The 19,670-nt window shown below is 35.5% G+C and overlaps 1 protein-coding gene across 11 annotated transcripts in view; it reads left to right on the forward strand.

Moving 5' to 3' along the window:
- The window catches only part of LOC149788420 (IQ motif and SEC7 domain-containing protein 1-like), a 237,157-nt gene that overhangs the window by 161,029 nt on the left and 56,458 nt on the right, over nt 1-19,670 (forward strand). The window contains exon 1 of one of the 11 annotated variants that reach the window (XM_089974394.1): nt 4,757-5,340. The exons of 8 other annotated variants lie outside the window; for them this stretch is intronic. In XM_089974394.1, coding sequence (XP_089830520.1) covers nt 5,300-5,340 — 41 coding nt within the window. In that variant the 5' untranslated portion in view covers nt 4,757-5,299. Of the gene's footprint in view, nt 1-4,756; nt 5,341-16,436; nt 16,567-17,643; nt 17,850-19,670 lie in introns of those variants that run through there. 2 more of the 11 variants (XM_089974400.1, XM_089974391.1) reach the window with 2 other exon arrangements.

Here is a 19,670-nt window from a genome sequence, read left to right on the forward strand (position 1 = left end):
GATGTAATTTAAAAATGTCTTTAACCCTTTACCTCATGCAAGTGCCTTTTGACGCCTCTACTCAAGTCGCATGGAAGTGCCTTTTGACGTCGGCTGTAAACATCAGCCATTTTAAGCTGGTTTTCTTAGCGCCACCTTCGGGGCAAAACCCCTATTAGATACTACATTCATTTCTGCAAATGACAATTACGAAGGATCACATGGTCACTGTTTATGCACTGGTCGATATCTGCTATTTAAAGTAACTGTGTCATAATCTCCACTCTCCAAAATGGCGGTTGCCGATTTCATTCAGTACTTACGAAGTTTTCATGATTAGAATCACAACTATGAAAGATTCAATAACCTAGGTAAAGGCTCTGATATTGATGTAGGCAATAATTAGTTTTTATAAATTATCAAATTCAGATGACTTAGTGATGTAGACGCAGACTTTAGTGATGTAGACGCAGACGAAAAACATGTAAACTTCAAGTATGGGAAATGGCAGCTATGGTTGGTCACGCGGCCTCACTGACATGATGGTGAACGAGTTCTCTCAAGATTTTAAAGCACATAAAAAATTCTTCCGTGATAAATAACTACACAGCTATAACAATCTGACTTTACTCTTAAATTTTTCCACATATAATAGATGTGTACCAAAAATGTAAAATGGTTAAAATTGCCGTTAAATGTAACATACAATACATTGCTTAACAGTTCACAGGCAACCGTATGCGTATGGAGTCGAATAGGTAACAGGTGTTCTATTTATAGCATGCTGCACTTTGTAACTATGCTCTATGATAATGAGGTAAAGGGTTAAATGAATTAACACTAACCCCAAAATAATGATTTAGTTTGAAATTATTAATGAGCACTGTGTAATTCCAGTAAATAATTTAAATGAACGAATCCAATCAAATTTCAACTAAACCCAACTAAAACTGATTCTTCTAAAGACTGATGTTAAGACAGGAGTAATTCTGTTTGTCACTACCTTATATATTTAAAAAAAGACACAGTAATAGAACCTGGATGGGGGTCATTTTGCCATCAAATTCATAAACAAGATCCCATGTAGAAACTTCCATGGTCGAAAGGCCACATAAACATGTTACCTCCAAGTTATTATGATCTTAATATATAACTAAAATCATAGACTAGAATTAGCTGTGTATTATGTTGTTTATAAAATAAAAACAGTATGGTAGGCCCAACTACTACCCTCAATTTTGGACAAAGATAAATCACAGTACAAATTAAATATACATAACACAAGCACCTGTTTAAAGTGATGACTTATGCTGTTACTGTAGGCTTGGCAAATTCCATGCTTTGCAATAGAGAATATGCTCTGACCTCACACCCCAACATCTGTCATTCTGTGACTGTCTATGTATCTAAAAGTGAGAAAAGTTAGACTTCAGGACTATAAACACCATGAGTGGGCTGGGCTGTGATGTAGGTGTAGAAATTTTTTTTCCATTCCAGCTGATATTGCATCACACTTGTGATTTCAGTATAGTCAAAACTACACAGGGCATATCCCATGACAAGAATTCTGTTTGTTATAGTGATTTCAGCCATAAAATGCTAGACAAAATACATTTCCCATGATAAGAAAACTATTTTGAATTAATGATTTTCAATGGTAAAATAATAAACATGACATAATTACAATCTGTGATAGAATTTGTAGCAGTAATTTCCGAGATAAAATTCTATACATCATAATCTTATGTACACTGATAGCCATTCTGTAAAAGTATATTTGATGGAGATGGTATTGTTATAGTCAATGACTTTTTACTATAGATTAGGTGATGGCAGTTAGGAAGCTTTTTACCAACTCTTCAACGTTACATTATCAGGAATGATGCATTTTTACGTAGCAACATTACAGTAGGATGTAATTTAATGATTAATCAGTGTTGGACAGATTTGTTAAACTGAGACTTTCACTAAATATTTGACAAAACTATGAAAATTCATTGTCCTTGTTTGGAATCTTGAACTAGTTAAAACCGAATGTCGTAAGTTTCCATCAGGAATAATACCTATGTTCCAGTGTGTGTTATGTCATCATAATAGACCAAGCAGTGGTATTAAAGAAAAGACGGTTATGCCAAGTAATGTAGATGTTCTACTCCTGTTAAAAAAGGCAGAAAACTGAGTTTCTTTAGACCAAAATATTTTTAAACAAATATCAGGAATGCTCAGCATCATGTTTCCAAATGTGTGTTTTGTTTGGATCATGTTGAATTGATTAATTATTGTTTACATAATTTAATACTTTTAAATAATTTAAAAATGGTAATTTAAAACCTATTTACTTTTTCCCACTGCAGGTTCAGGGAATTAGAAAAGCATAACGTTTCGCTCTGTATGTTGTAATAGGTAACGATAATGAAAGCGATGTTGTTGAAGTGGGATGCATCATGTGTGGTGATGTTCATGCTGGGAAGGCCTTGGACTTTTTAAAAGAGTTGGGCTTACATATAAAAATGCCGAGTGGTCTAAAGCGCTCTCCGTTACGGATCACTGCCATCTCAACTCTGTCTGCGTAGGTTCGAGTCCAGGATTCGGCCAATGTGGGTATGTGAGAAAGCTTGCCAGTAGCTTCTCGTGGGTCGGTTGTTCTTCCTGGGGGGTTCCCAGGTTCTCCCTCCACCATTAATACTGGCCGCCATACATAACCTATCGTGTGCTGAAAAGTGGCGTTAAACCCCACAACAACAACAACAACATATAAAAATCTGACATTATATTTTAGGGATTTAACCCTCTTTTGCCATATTTTGTTCTTTATCTCTTGAGGTTGGGTGGGCTAGCATGACTAAACATATTGTGTGCTATATATGTAGCATTGTGCTGATGTGCTGTTAAACCACATACATATAGCCAGACTGACAGATAGACAGACAATGACATGCATGCATACATACATGCATGCATGTGCACACACACACACACACGTTGTTAATTGTCACAAAACTTAATGAATGGGTTATTCCAGTTTTCAGAATTTAATTTTCCTGGGTCACTCTTTGAAATTTTTAAATACCATAGGATAAAACAGTACTGAAATATATAATTGATTATTGACTGCTTTAAACAGCTATGCACTCAGAATATATTATTTTCTGAAAATAATCAGTTCATACTTTCATCAAAATGTCATTTAAAGATGCAGTTAATTTAAACAGGATGTGATCAGTGAATTCCTTACAAATTTGTATATCCTTTAATCTTTGGTAAGGAATAAAAAATCCCTGTGGACAATCTTCACACCTCACTATGAAACAATTAAGCAGGAAAGTGTCAATTTGGGTTTGTTGCTTTGATCAGACCCTGACTTTATTGTAGGATAAAGGCAGTAATAAAACAGTACTGTAGACATGAGCACACTCCTGTCAGTAGGACTACAATAAGATCCTTATGTGTTCCTCCTACACTAGGAATGTCTGATCTCTACCACTATACACCAGACAATCATGCAGCTATTGTCCATAACTGCTGAATTCATTTCACTGTTGGACAGAAAAAGCATATCATAGGCAGTAACATACGTTTTTTTTTATTCACAGATGTAGACATATTTGTTTTTGATGTTAAAAAAAAGCCACTTCCAGTTGCGTAACAGGTTGTTCTGTTGTGCCTATGCAATGACAGTGACTATTCATGTGGACAATCATAGAAAACATGGTTTTCACATTTCTAAATCAAAAGCTAGTTGAATTATCAAATTCACATTCATTTATCAGTAATATGTATCATGTGTGATTCAGCTAATTCAATTCATTTGTTGGAATATATATTATAATGTATAAGATCAGACCTGGATGGCATGTTAAAGGAAAGGATTTACACACCTGATGGTAAGTCTTTGTGGGTCAAGGTAATCTCTACTTGTGAATTTTTTGTCACTTTCTTGTAGAATAGAGTTGGGGATTAGTAGTAAAGCACTTTTGATCCAGGTAATATCTACCTGTGTTTTTCTCCTTCATTGTTAGTACCAGATTTGTTTTGTTCTAAAATATGTTTCTGAAAGATTTCAGTTTCTTTTTATCCTTTTTAAAATTTCTTGAGATTTATAGTATTTTCATCTTTAAAAATATTAAAAACACCTTTGATTTAAAATTTAAAATTCGTTCATGGTTACTAAATATCTTGTTTATTTTATTTTGATAATTCTGCACAGAAGTTTAACAACTGAAAAGGAACTCTTCTTCATTTTAATAATGTATAGGTTAGTAAAGGTCAGAAGGTCAGCATGTTTATTGATTTGATCACAAGTGTCAGCGAAGTTGACTGTCCTTATGCTTATACAGTGATGCTACTGTGAAAGGGAAAGGGGATATCCTTAAGTGTGAACCAGTTTTCACATTATTTTCCAATTAATTATACACATTAATAGCTGAGGATGTTAATTGACAATACGTTTTATATTCTTTGTATACGTTTGACATAAGCAAACATAGTGTATAATATCTTTATTAGTATTTACTATTTCATTACTGTATAGTGTGATCACTTTGACATCTGTATGCATACATGTCCATCCATCCACAATCTGGACTCTTAGATCGGCCTCAGTGTTATAGTTTTTACTTCCCTTTTGTTTCAGTATCAGCAGCCTCAGTCTTATAGTTTTTACTTCCCTTTTGTTTCAATATCAACAGCCTCAGTGTTATAGTTTTTACTTCCCTTTTGTTTCAATATCAGCCACTTCTGGTTTGGACAATAGCTTTAGTATGCACTTAGTATCTGCCACTTTCATGGGTCTTGACATGGGATGAAGATTGCGCCCATTTTTCAGTGATAACACATGGTCAAATACTAGATCACCAAAAAGCATGTCAACGACTTTAAGTTTTGAGTTTTGGTCAGCTTTTTGGATACAGTTGACTACAGAGTTGTGGAAATTGCTGTTAAGTCCACCAAACTTTGGCCACTATGACCTATATTTCATTTTGAAGCTGGGATGGGTGGACACATGCAGGTCATTGCCACCTTCTTGTTGACCTTAGAAAGGTGCTGAAGGGTGTTGACTGGTGTGTTGATTTTGTGACAAGTGGGATTTGACATTTAGCCCACACTACCAGGATGTAAAGTTGGTGTACATGTTTTACTGTGAACTGCTGGGGAGCAGCTTCCTTTTGGACTGTAACAACACCCAGGATCAGGAAGTTGGATTTTGCAGTTTCACCAGCTGTACTATATATTGTATTATTTTGTAATTTGTGTCCCATGTGCTGGAAATCACCTAGTCAGGAACTCTAGTGTATACCTGGGAAATAATAATTCTGTCTTTATGAAGAAGTTTAACTCAGATGAAGAACTCTACTGCAAAAGGTATTTATTCAAAGGCCATATTTCTGCTTAGAGTATCAGGTACCAATTTTTTCTTCCTGCTTTCTGATTTTGTGTTGTCAAACTGACAGACATTACTTGTAACAAAAAAAGAATTTAATTTAAAATGTTTTATCATTACACATTGAAAAAATGAATGGAAATAAAACCAGAACATTTCTGCATGGATTGTGAACTTATAAAAAAATGTTTTATTCTTGAAACAATATTATCAAACCTTGTTAAATAATGGTGTCCAGTTTATGTAAACAGTGTGCTTGAGTCTGTCATTATGGCTGTGTGACATTATTACATCACAGCTACATCATTGAACATATTTCTGTTACAAGGTATATGTTCAGCATTTGCAGACAGCATGAAGAATCCTGTTTTACATGCAAATGTAAGGTTTATTGATTTCTGTTTTTGACCATAACCTTGATATTCTTTACCATCATTTGCTTTAGCCTTTAGACCCCTCAGTCATAATGTATAACCTTGGAAATATTAATCAGGGCCATATGATCCAATAGACACAGTAGGCACTGTGCCTAGGGCCATATGATCCAGTAGACACAGTAGGCACTGTGCCTAGGGCCATGTGATCCAGTAGACACAGTAGGCACTGTGCCTAGGGCCATATGATCCAGTAGACACAGTAGGCACTGTGCCTAGGGCCATATGATCCAGTAGACACAGTAGGCACTGTGCCTATGGCCATGTGATCCAATATATGTCCTTGTCAGTTGTTTTATTAAAGAAGTGCCTAGTACCTACAAGGACCTTAATTCAGTGTTGATATTAACATATGTATCATTATTATTATTATTATTTCAGTATTTGGTATCCAATAGGTGAGCATATCCCTTTTTCCCATTATGTATGTAATGTGAGCACACTGTTAACTGATTTGGACTGTTTCATGGCATTTAATTATGAGCTGTCATCTGGTGTACATTGTACACTAACTGAACTGTACACTTAACTGGTATTTTAAGTACTTGTTATATGCCATCATATGGTGTACACACTGTACACTAGCTGAATTGGAACCTTTTCCGATATGTAATTAATGTGTCATCATATGGTGTACACACTGTACACTAAACGAATTGGACTCCATGTCTCTGTATGTAAGTAATGTGGTGTGCACACTGTACAGTGACTGAATTGGACTCCTTATTCCAGTATGCTATGCCATGTACATTGTACACTAACTGATGTGGACTCTTTCCTAGTTACTTGGACCATCTTTTCCTGTTTTCTTAGTTGATGAAAAGTAAAACTGAACTGTACATTACCTTTAACACTCTTTTGAATCCCCCAATGATGCACCTCGATTGGGTTTCCTGTAATTTTTGTACTTTCTCACCAGGTCTTGACTTCTGTGCACACTTCATCGTCAGGGGGAAATTTGACAAATCTGCCTTTTTTTTTCTTTAGTGCATGTCTGTCCATAACTATAATAGCAATCATAAAAAACACATTTCCGATGGCAGTTGTTTCCATTTATAAACAGTTTTGGGTAGTCAAAGCATTAAAGGTTTGTAATAGTCTGCAAAGTTGCAGTGTAAAGTAATTCTTGACCACTAGTTTTAACATATTTTTGACGTTGAATTAATTTCAAAAGTAACTGAGTTTCTGGGGTAAAAATCATGTAGAAATACATGATCTTTTTGCATTTAATTTATGATAGCTTGAAATGAATTTTTAAAAAATTTGTTTAGAAATTTTTTCTAATAAATGCTGAGAATATAATGAAAGCAATGTCCAGAACAGAAAATTCCATAGTGCAGCTGTTTCTGAGTGAGATGGATATTCAAAGGTGCAGATTTTTGTTTATTGGTTATGTTCAAACTTGATAAAATATTTATGACTAATGTTTCAGGAAAAGATGATACAACAAAAGTCTAAAGTTTTGAAATTATCAATGCAAATGAGATTATCTCATTTTGTCGACCACTTCTAATGCATTGTATACTGTCTAGTATTTGTCTTTGTCTGCTTGAAATTGTGTCCCAGATTTGGAGTACAAGAGGACACAATGCTCAATGCCCTTGGAAACCTAACTGCAGCACTGTAAACATACCACCCAAAACCCACTGAAGAGTCAGTTAAATTTTATTATGATACATGCATTTTAGGGCACACGTGTGTCATCCTGTTGGGGCCACTGCGTCCTTATACTTGCTGATAAGACTAGTCCAACTGTAAACTGCATAGACCCAGATCTGCCTTCACATAATATGCCAGCAGATCTGAGTCTGTGCTGTTTGTTAGGAGTAATCATTAAAACCAACAACATAGACCCTGATCATCAGGTGCATTATGCTATGGCAGATCAGGGTCTTTGTTCTTGCAGTTTGACTCAACTTACAAGTGAGTATGTATGATACATATTAGGGTTTAGTTTTATATCAATGGATAACTCTTATCAGTATCATAACTCTAACATCAAGATCTGAAAAATGTATGATGTAGTGCAAGTAATGGTTAATCTGTTTAGCAGCAGGACTGGGTTGTATGTTTTTTGCTGTTATCGAAATGTCCATCGGAAAAATTTCAAATGATAAGAAAGAATTTTCATCCAGTATGCTTTCCTATTGCATCATATTTGAATCAGAAATGGTAGAAAGTGACCCTCATGAAAACATTATCTAATTAATCTGTTATCTCTTGATTGTAAATTAGCTTGTTAAAACAGGAGAAATGACTTGGTAGTTTGCTTTACAATTTATCAAGAAGGGTGTGGGTTTGAATGATGCACACAGACCAGGCTAGATCTGCTGCTGCTGTGTTTCTCAGGGCAAGACATTTTACTTGAAGTACCCCATCATGGTGTAACCTTTTGTGTGTTTTTGTGTGATTAAACTAATTATTTATTAAGGAAGAGAAATTAGCCGGAAAGACTGATAATAAAATAAAAGTTAGACTAAACTGTTGAACAAAGCTTTTATAAAAATTTAAGGCGTTTCTGGTAAACATGATGGCTAGTGACAGGAAGAGATAAACTTTGAGGAATGACTTTGATTTTACAAATCACAAGACTACATCTGTGCCCCCCCCCCCCCTTGAATAATGCACAGCATTGTATTATGCAAGGCTGTTATGATATTGTGCAGACCAGAGGAGGTACACCATAATTCATGCATGTGTGTTTCTGCTATGATAATGTGTGTATACCAAGGGAGGTGCAATATAACAAATGCATGTGTGATTCTGAAGGAAGAATATGGTAGAACAGATACACGAGTGATTCTGCTAAAGTCTCTCACAGCATGATTCATTTCAGTTTAAAAACATTGGAAATTGCTAGCTTTCAAGGTCAGACAAACATTTCTATATTATTGCCTAAGAGAAGCAGTAGCAGAATGGTAGTGCCTATATCTGGTGAATAATGTATTGCTGCTGACATTAGTCAATCATTGATGTTTGATTTCTTCCTGGCCTAGATACCATAAAAGTTTTAGATTTAGCATTTACTCTAATCCAGTCAAATAAAGTCCATTTTGATTGGTCAAGAGATATAACTCAAGCTGTAGCTTCCATGTTATATGATCTCCAAGCCAGTTAATGTGCCAACTCCTTGATAGTTTACATAATCGGTGTGTTTGGTCCAAATGTTACATAACACAAGGGTGTGAACAGGTCAGTAGAGGTTTGTTGTGCTTACAGTGGTTTTGTCTAAAGTCTCCCTGAGAGTAGTGATTCTATGGAAATCTTATATAGGTTGTATACAGATATTTGTTTTGTCCCATTTCACAAAGAATAGATTCATGCATATTTTTGACAATTTTGAGGGCTTAAATTATAGTGAAACCATTCATAGTTTGATTATAATCTTTATGTAACATTTAGGGGATTTTCAGTGTTTTCTACACAAATCTTCATATTATTGCATATTGCTAAAGTAAACTGTGTACTTGTAAAGTTCATTGCTATAAAAAAACATTGCAAACATTTCAACCAGAATAATGTTTGTTTTACAAAAATATACTTCACTTTTGGTAGTGTGAATTATTATTCCATCAAAGAGCACTATAATTGTATTCCCAACATACTCAAGAAGAAATTATAAACAAATAATGAAAAGAATATTTTCATCAGACATGTATGTTTTATGAGCTTTAAAGGAGACCAGAAACCAATGGAAATATAGAATAATAATAAAAGTACTATAGCAGAAAACCTTATTCTGAAGTATCATCTGCGACCGTAATGCCAATATTGAAATATTGGCCTATCTTCTAGGAGCTGAATTTCCGTGACCTCGTATGCAAAATTTCCGCGCCTATTCGGTTACTTTCGGGATGTGACGTCATAGTAGCGACTCCAGCAGCCCAAGTGGGAGTTGCCAGAGTAAAAGACAATACCGTTTTGCGTTGCTTACGGGCGTAATAGAACATTAAGAAAAGCCTGTGGACAACATTTGTTTTTTCTTTTCCGAAAGATAAAGGCATAATGAAAGAATGGATACATTATTACAAACGAGTCGATTTCAAAGCAACACTATGTGCTCGTTACATTTCTCAAAGGACTGTCAAGGATACGCAAATGCTAGGCCTAGACTAAAAGTTGGCACTGTTCCAGACACAACGTTGAATATTTTAAATCCTGGGAAAAGTGTTAAACGTGCGAGTTACGAAAATAGGCAGAAGGCCGAGTAAGTGACCACAAAATGCAACAATCAATTCACAGATCTTTTATCTACACCAGCAGTGATAAAAATAAATCTGATAGCCCGACACCCTGGGCTCCTCTGGTTTTAGTTCCGGCCCATCCTGTATTCAAAGTGAGGTGCCCGTCAGGCTTGTCGAAACAAAAATTGTTTGCCTGAGGAAACTTTGATCGCGCTGGTGAAATGAGTAAATGTATTTTCAAGATGTTGATATACACGCCTTAACACGGCACAATCAAAATCAAATCACTACTGTTCAAGGTGAAATTTAGATTTGATTTTGATCAAATGGAGGCTTTGCCAAAAATAATATTCTAAACCGGTCGTGTTTCGAGAAAACACAATTTTCAGTAATCTTATAAAAATTACAAATTTAAAAAAAAAATCATTGTATACATGTAGTATGTATAAACGGTAATCTGTAATGATTGGAACTGATATAAAACTATTCCTTGGGCAGTTTAAATAGCAGCGATTAAAAGAAAAGAGATCAAAGTTTCACATTAAATGGCTGACAATAAAAACTGGAGGGGGGGGGGAGACACTATTGACCCAACCCCCAACCCCTTGCCCCAATGTGCGAGCGCCCATGGGACGTACCTTTTCTCCATGTGATACGCCTTATTATTCCCCCAGGACAAGCCCATTTTGCCTATTCTGGTCAGCTCTGGCTAAATTGCAAAATAGCTAAAGTTTTAATTTAAGTACGCAAACAATAAAGCCGGTGTGACTAATGAACAGACTCCTTATCCTTGCATTGATCTTGTGAAAAGGACTGACCTTCGGACATACTTCAAAGAAACCATCTTCGACAGTGTGTGTATGTGCAAGCACCAGCAATTGATTGCCAAAATAAACGATGCCTATTTTGTTGTTACTTACGATGCCATGGACTTCAGATTTAAGTCTTGATGCATGTAACACTGTTTGCTGAACACAATATTTATTCAGAATTAGTTCTTTAGGGCCACATATACTGAATGGTATATTTTGTTTTATTCCTTGTAATTTAATCATGGTAATTAAACTTTACATATACGGTAGAGGAATGTCAGGTGTTAACTGGCCGAGTTTCTTCGGCGGAAATGGAGATGCGATTTTGTTCGCAGAGAAAATTTCACAGTGATCATTCATTTAAGCTAATTGGTAACAATTTTATTCTTTTAATTTTTGTATACAATAGTATTGTTGTAGTTGTTTAAAAACATCTGAAATTTACTTGAATAATGTTTAATTTTCACGTTCTATTTACTGAAGAAGAAAAAAAGAAAAAAACTGTTGTGTGAACAGTGTGATATTAATTATTTCGTCCAGTGCCGGATTTAGACGTGTGTGCCTGTGATTTGAATTTTTAACGTAACTTTAACATTTTTTCAGTCATATCACTACGATGTCTGCAGTGTGGCAGTTTAGACTGTGGATTGCATACGTTATATCTATTATAAATGGTTTGGGGTTGGGTTTTTTTCTTCTGACAAATAAAAATTGACAGACATAATGTAATAATCGGGACTTCGCTGCGAAAAATTTAGAGATATCACGAGATCGGGATGTAGATGAGGAAATACCCCCAAAATAGGGAGGTTTTTCTCCCGGCTTGAGAGTTGACAGGTATGAACTCCTCCGGGCTTGTGGAATTTCAGTCAGGGCTTGAGTTTATTTAAGTCACCAGCCCGAGGCCTGTGCCTAATAAATTTCTTTAAGTACTGACCAGTACAGAACATAAACTATTATATCAGACTGCAGATTCAAGTTTTGAATGTGCAACCCAAATGTGGTCTCCTTCCGTCTGCCTCGTTCGCCAATGTTTATGTTTGTATTCGAAGACTGGCTAGTATTGCGTCACGGTACCACGTGATCTGTCGTCTCATCAAAACTCGGAAAAACTCGGCAATTTACGGAATCGTGGTATCTTCCATGCAATAAAATCACTACCCGCTTACGATATTTAATTTATAAACATGACAGTCGGATTAAAATCTGTAGAGAATTACATACGTAAAAGGAAAATTTTGATTTCTAGTCTCCTTTAATATATATTGCTGTCAGACAGCTGATACAAGGTGGAACTATGTATAGAGACGGGTGGGTAGGTAGTAACTATGTGATCACTTACACATCCAACTACAAACTGCACAGACCCAGATCTGCTGCTGCATAATGTGCTGGTTGACCTGGATCTGTTCAGTTTGTTAGGAGTAATCAGAACTTGCAAGGCAGATTCTAATCAGCAGGCACATTATGCTATGGCAGATATGGATTTATGTTGTTTGAAGTTTTACTCAACTTATTAGCATGTATATATAGTATATTTGGAAAACGTTTTTTGCTGTTTTTGGTTGTTGGTGTTCTGTGCACATCAACATATTAAGATTATGTTGTACTGAGGCAAGTGATGTAATTTGCCCAAGGATGCATAACAGTGGAATATCTAGGCAGATCTGATGCTGGGAATCAACGAACCAACCAACCCCTTACCCCTTTCTGGTCAAAGTGATTAAACCTTAATAATTGAGCCACCACAGCTCTCAACATAAAGCAGAGAGAGAGATATATATTCCTTAATAGGATAGATTGCATAGTGAATAAGCTTATAGTTTATAAATTGTAAAATAAAAGCAAATTACAATTCACTGGTGCAGCCACAGCTTATACTTTACCCCTATATAATGGGGGGCCCCGAGTGGCCGAGTGGTCTAAAGCGCTCTTCGTTACGGATCACTGCCATCTCACCTCTGTCTGCGGCGGTTCGAGTCTAAGATTCAGCCAATGTGGGTATGTGAGAAAGCTTGCCAGTAGCTTCTCGTGGGTCGGTGGTTCTTTCCGGGGTTTTCTCTGGTTCTTCCTCCACCATTAATACTGGCCGCCATGTATAGCCTATCATGTGCTGCAAAATGGCGTTAAACCCCACAACAACAACAACAACCCCTATATAATGTACCAGCTCAACAAGCTATCTTTTAATCAACACTGTTGTCTCAGGTGATAAAGAACATAGATAAACATAAAGGGTATCAATGTTTTAAATCAACTGTTCACATTTTTATGCCTATATTGTAGCTATTGTGGTGTGTAGGCTACCTGGGGAATTAACAGGTAGAGCAAACAAGCTTCTTGGCCACATATTTGTTACCCTACAGGAAACCAAAATCGAGTTAAAAAAATTCCAACTGATAACCATCTCTGCCCTTTTATATATCAAGCTTCACAGAAGATATCATATTTCTGTCTTGATTGTTTCTGATTAAAAACCTGTTTCATATGTTAAACAAAACCTTTTTATTTATAAATATTAAATATTGATTTGTCTAGAAATTGATTTGTTAACATGCAAATGATTATTACATCTCTGATCACACTCATTTTCAACCTCTGCAGCAGAACATAAAGTTGAAATAAATATGCTTTAGGTTTACAGTAGAGGTCTGGCAAAGATATCTCATAATTTAAATATAAAATCTCTATTTTCTTTAAAATTATATGCACCTTACTTTTGCTAATTAGAGCCACTTAATCTACTATCTTGTCTTAAATATCATTATTTTCAACATCTAAAGTTTATCCTAAGCACTCTAAAAACCTTTAATTAATTTAGTTAAATACACAAACCAATTGTTTTCACTAACTGCATCGGCCAGAGATCACCTGGCAAACAAAGGATTTATGTCCATAGGGCAGTTTAGGATGAGTTTACTGTAAAGATTCTGCTTGCATGTTTTAGACTGCAGAAATGGCAGATTTTTTGTAATGTGGATTCTAATCGATGTGACAAAGCAAAGGACTGGACAAATGGAAACAATTACATCAACTGTACCTACATCTATGACAAAGTCAAATTACTTTTCCACTGCCTAGGAATGCTTGCCCATCTCTGCATTAGCCATTGACACGGTCATAATCATGACATGATGGTGCAGTGTACTGAATAGAATACTACACTCACTTGTCTGCATGATAACTTAATTTTCAGCTGACACATGAGAGCATATTTGATTCAGCATGTTACATAGTCATGTCAGACAGGTGCAATCATGGCATTGTTTACTGGCAATATAGAACAACGGGCTGGCATTCTTTAAAGATGGAAAGTTAAGTCAAATTTGGCATAGGCAAAAAACATTGAATATCAATGCAAAACGAAGTGCTGAATTTATTATGCTTCATGTAGCTTGAGATATCAGTGTCGATTTTCATGTAGGTTGCTGGTAAAGTGGGACTCGACCAATTTTTGAATGTTGTTATATGTATATTTATAGGCAAATAAGGAACGATACATGTAGCACTGTGTTGTAAACTATACATACAGTACACAGTTTTCACCAGTCCTTTATTTAATAATAGGAAAATTATGTTTTTCCTTCGGATCACAACTTTTCTATAAAAGTTTTGTTACAATTATGTTGAGTGAGTAATGGTTCCCATCACCAGTATGAATATGGGGCAGTGCTGACCAAACTCTCAGACAAAGCATGTATACATATAGTAATTATATCACTCAATGAAACAGTAAAGATGTTATCAGCTCTTTGTACTTACAAGTATGCTGTAGACAGATCCAAGTTCAGTTACCTTAAGTACCTTAATCACTCTGTAGGTCTGTATTATATTGAACCAGTGGTAGCCAGTTGAAGTGATCTTCCATTACTTATGGTCTCCCCTCCAGGCCTTGGACCATCTTCTTGGTCATCAGAGTGTCTGAAGGCTGTCATGTTATTTGGCATTAGGTAATCTGTTTGATTCCTCCATTATCTACAGGTATGTGAGTAGTTTGAAGTGAAACCCAGGGCATTTCAGGCTTTGTTCAGAATGTGGCCAGATAAGGAAGTGCTTTCCTGTACTACTTTAGTTTTGTTTCTTGGGGCTTTTATTATTTGAAACAGCAGCAATTGTGCATCGAAAATGTCATTGGGTTGGATGATAGCATGGTTTACAGTACTGCAGAAATAGGGGCAACAATTTATTAGTACTCAGGTAAGTGTCAACTGATAATGTCTCTGTTGGGACAATGCTTCATGTTATTTGGAAATCAGTTGACAAGTTTTAGATGGAGGACACTTGTTTTGATTGTGAAAGAATGGCATGAATTGCATAATATGTTTAGATGTTTTTTTTTTCAAGTCATGATCCACTGCTCATTGACAAGTACATGTATATGATCAGCTTTTTAAAAAATAACATAATTAGTTTTTGTTGTCTTTACCAAACAGATCATATCAAATTGAACATGTGGAACATAGAAGTGTTATGGTATTGTTTATTTAAATTTATTCATTTATAACATGATTAGAAGTATTAAAAAAATTGAAGGTAATTTTGGAGGCAAAATGACCTAGGATGTGAATGGGATTGTGGATTAAACAAAAAGGACATTGTTACCCCTCATATTCTCTACATGATGCAGTATGTGACACACTGTCTTATGATATGCATACCATATGTTTTACAGAACAGACACACTCTTTTCTGATATACATACCACGTTTTACAGAAAATTTGAGTCGCGCTAGAACAATTATCTCCATTAGACTTAACTTTATCAAAAAAAAACAGACCTTCAGTAATATTCTTAATTATTGTTTTGGGGTATAATATGATCATTGCTGCAAAATAAAAAGGTTCTAAACTTGATGACTGCATGCAGGATGAAGATTAAACATGGCTGCCATTTCATGGCATGATAACAACAACGATAATGTCAGTAATGTATGAAAAGTGGCATTAAAACCAATAAGAACAAAAAATTGAAACTTTTTTCACGACCTGGGTTGGGCATCAAGCAGTTTGACAGAAGACCAGTTGGTCACTAATTTGGCTTGTACTAACATGACAGTCAAATCTCGGTAACTTGATGTTGGTTGATTGGTTTGTTTTTACTACCACTTAACACTATTAGTTATATTGTGCCATGGAAATGAGAGCCAAGTACTTGTGCCAAAGACAAAACAAAGCAGTTGACTCACATTGCTCCCTTTCTGTATCCTGAACATCATGTGCCCAATTTTCATGAAATTTTACCACATATTTAAAAGTTTCCTCTCAGAAACTATGATTTTTGTTTTTAAAATAGGAGAATGCAGTTCCAGTAAATAGCTATTCAAATCAGTTGTCATAGCATCAGATCATCAATCAGTTGTCATAGCATCAGATCACCAATTTGCCATTGAACTTGCACCGAATAAGGTACTCTGGTGATAAAGAGAGAGTTTAAGCTTTTCTTTGATTACACCTCACGATGTATCATTTACTTTCCTTGTGTAAAAAGATACAGCCAGTTTTGTTCTCTGCTTGATTGTTGGCAGCATGCAAGACTTTTTGCATTAGCCAAGCTATTAGTCATTGGGTTTTGCATCTTAGCTCTGTTTATAGTGGGGAAGTATGGAGCCATGTGACATAGTTATTCATCATGTGGAGTTTGTGTTGGAATAATTAACAGCTAATTGACAAAACACTGCAGGTCAGCTGTATTCATTCATAAGAGAAAGCAAGTGCAACAAGATAAAGGATTTAATTTGTGGATATAAAGGGACAACATGTAACAACAGAATTAGCAAGTAAGACAAAGACAAATAATTCTTTAAAACAGCACAAGGCATCTATGAAAGAAGGCATAACTACTTAACTCTCAACACTCTCAACTCCTGTATAAATATTAGCAGAAACTGTAATTAGTTAATGTAATAATAGACAGATGTTTCTTACTTACTGCTGAGATATGAATTAATTGGCAAAACTAAATCACTGGATTTTGTTCTCTCCACAGCCAAAACTTTCCACATGATTTCTCTATTGCATGTCTGTGCTCTTGTTTGGTCACATTAAGGGTAAGAAGAATTCATTTTGTTACTTGATATGAATGAAACACAGACACAGACACACAAACACAAACACACACGTAACACACACATAATACATGTAGTGCAAAATAAATACAATTAAAATGTTTGCAAGATCAAAATCAAGGAAGGCTCAGAATTTTTTGTCTTTAAATATTGAATAATTCTTACTGTCATGTTGCATGGAGAAAACATGTAATAGAAAGGGACCAAGATATGTATTTTTGAGTGGGTCATGGTTGTAATGCATGTTGTACAGTGAAGTTTTTGCATCAAGGTTTATCTTTAAAGAAAATAGAATTGCACATAACGGCACTAACCATCATATTTCATTAACTTTTCATCAGACATTAGATTAAGTCAGACGTAGCATATATTAACCTCACTGACTTTAGTGGACTGTACCATCTACTTGATTAGTATTCTTTGAGACCTAAAAAAAGATCAGAAGCTACAACAGAGAACTAAACTCAGCAGTTGTGTTGCCTACTGGGGCTGTCCAAGGAAGCTATTTTTATTGACTACTACCTTGGAACTGTTTGCTTTTCCCCAGACTAATCAAGGTAGCTCACTAATCTGCTCTGTATGGTAAGAATTTACGGTGATGCTTTGAAGCCCACATGTGTTTAATGTTTTCCCTAATATTGAAGATTTGATGTTCTTCTTTAATTAAAAAGCACTTACTAGATGGTGTAGGGATCTATGAATATGCCAGAATATTACAAACAGGTTTACTAGACAGAACTCATGTGATTATGCTGTGGAGCAAGTAGTGTGGTGGACAGAATACTTACAAAGATATCTCCTATGATGAGACCAAAAAGACGACTGAGGAGCTCCTATGATGACAGCGCTATTGTGGGACAGAGGCGGAATTACGATGACAGCGTTTTTGTGGGTCCAAGGAGTATTCTGCATGCCAATGGACTTAAGCTTCAGTTCTCGGGAAAAATTTCAGTAGTTTTAGTTGGAGCTAATGGTTCTCGCAGGGAGATTCTAAGGTGCTAATCTTGGATTTATGTCACATCAGAGCTACCTGATACTGATTTTTTTTCTAGCTTGATGTGGAAAAGTTTTTAAAGTAATGACGAAAATTGTTTGTTTGATTTGTTCCATCTGTTTTCTCATAGCATATTCATAATGATAATGTTGTACTCACACAAGAATCCAGGTCTATTTTCAATAGTGCATGACTTTTGATTTATCAAGGGTTTTTTGTTGGCAAACCATTTTTCCATTTTCATGAAGTATATTTATGTGTAATAACCCATTTGAGAACTGAAATGTTGACCTATGTAAGATGTACGAGTACAGGGAAGGAATGTCAAAATTGCAGTGTGCATTTTAAGTAGCTGTGCTTGCAACAGTCTTGATCATGAACAAGAGCAGCACAGCATTGCTAAAAGCAGTTTTCAGTTTCTTGGACATTTTTGTTTAAGATCATTGCTCCTAGAATTCAGTACTTTGAAACAGCTAGCAGAATCTTCTGAACATCAAACATTGTAGCCATAGTTACTAACCTTTATTTATCTATCTATAGCTGCACTGAAATCATGAAAAGTATCTGACTCATGGTACAAACCATCCAGCTTCATTATGTAACCAGGTTTACACCAATTTAAGTGTCTAATTAAACAGGGGTAAAGTTTTCTTTAAACATTGGGGCATTTCTAACCATGCCTTGAATCGAGACATTACCCCATGACAGTTTCTTACTTTGTCTTGATTTTTTAAAATTTACAAGATTTTAGTGTTAGAGTACTGTCACCTTCTTGTCATGTTTATTGTTACTTTGCACACCAGCTTATCTGAAAATTCATTGTCAAGCATTCAGTCCAAAATATTGTTAACACATTAACCCCTGGAGGTTTTTGTCATTTTCGCATGAAATTGGAGTAGGAAACACATTTTGAAAGCTATTTCTAAATGCATCCAAAAACACCAAATCCCAGGTGATCTTTCAATAACATACTACCTAGTTGTGTTAGAAACATCATTTTTTGTTGACTATTTGGCTTGCGTATGAGCAGAAGGGTAAAAGTTGGAGTTCCTTTTTTCTTCTTTTTTTGTGCTAAACTGACCCCTTATTTTTGTATCGAGACCACTTTTGTAGTCCAAATGCCCATCATATCCTATTTTTTGCAAAGGTTCATCTGTCTGTTTGCAGTTCATACCAGTTTGCCTTAGATCTGAGACCAAAAAGTCTCAAATCTGGACACAAAATCGGATCCCAACCACGGGCCAATTTTGGATAGAAAAATCGATTCCAAAAATTGAGGATTTTCCCTCTGTATTATGTAGTGCAACTAGAAATTCCAGATTATTTGGTATCATTTTAGAGCTACATCTGTCTACCTTTCTATAATACCATCCACTTTAGTGTATCCTGCATGACCATGATGCTACAGATCTCGGCAGTAGGCTACTACCTCCTGCCACGTTAACTCGTCGCTAGGGGTTAATGTGTTAACCTCAACTGACTCAAATTTCTCAATGGTATCATTACTTATGGCATTTCATTTCTCCAGTGGCAAATGCAGCCATTTTCACTCAATATGACTGCATTTCTTTTTTAATAATTTAAATATTATATAGAAATAAATAATTTCTGACATTTTATAAAGGGACTTATTGAATATTTTAAGTTGTACAAGTAGTTTCTGGCTGGAACATAGATATATTAGGAATGATACGGAATCACTGATTGAAAATCTGCATATAAAGCCAGATCAGCCCATTGTAAAATTAAATGGGTGTTTAATAAAAATATCTACAGTTGCCACAGGCTCTTTAGCTCATGTGGCACATATGTGAAACATTGC

The sequence above is a fragment of the Sinohyriopsis cumingii genome, chromosome 11 (genome assembly GCF_028554795.1).
Source record: "Sinohyriopsis cumingii isolate HCF-2022 chromosome 11, ASM2855479v2, whole genome shotgun sequence".
Taxonomy (NCBI): Eukaryota; Metazoa; Mollusca; class Bivalvia; order Unionida; family Unionidae; genus Sinohyriopsis; species Sinohyriopsis cumingii.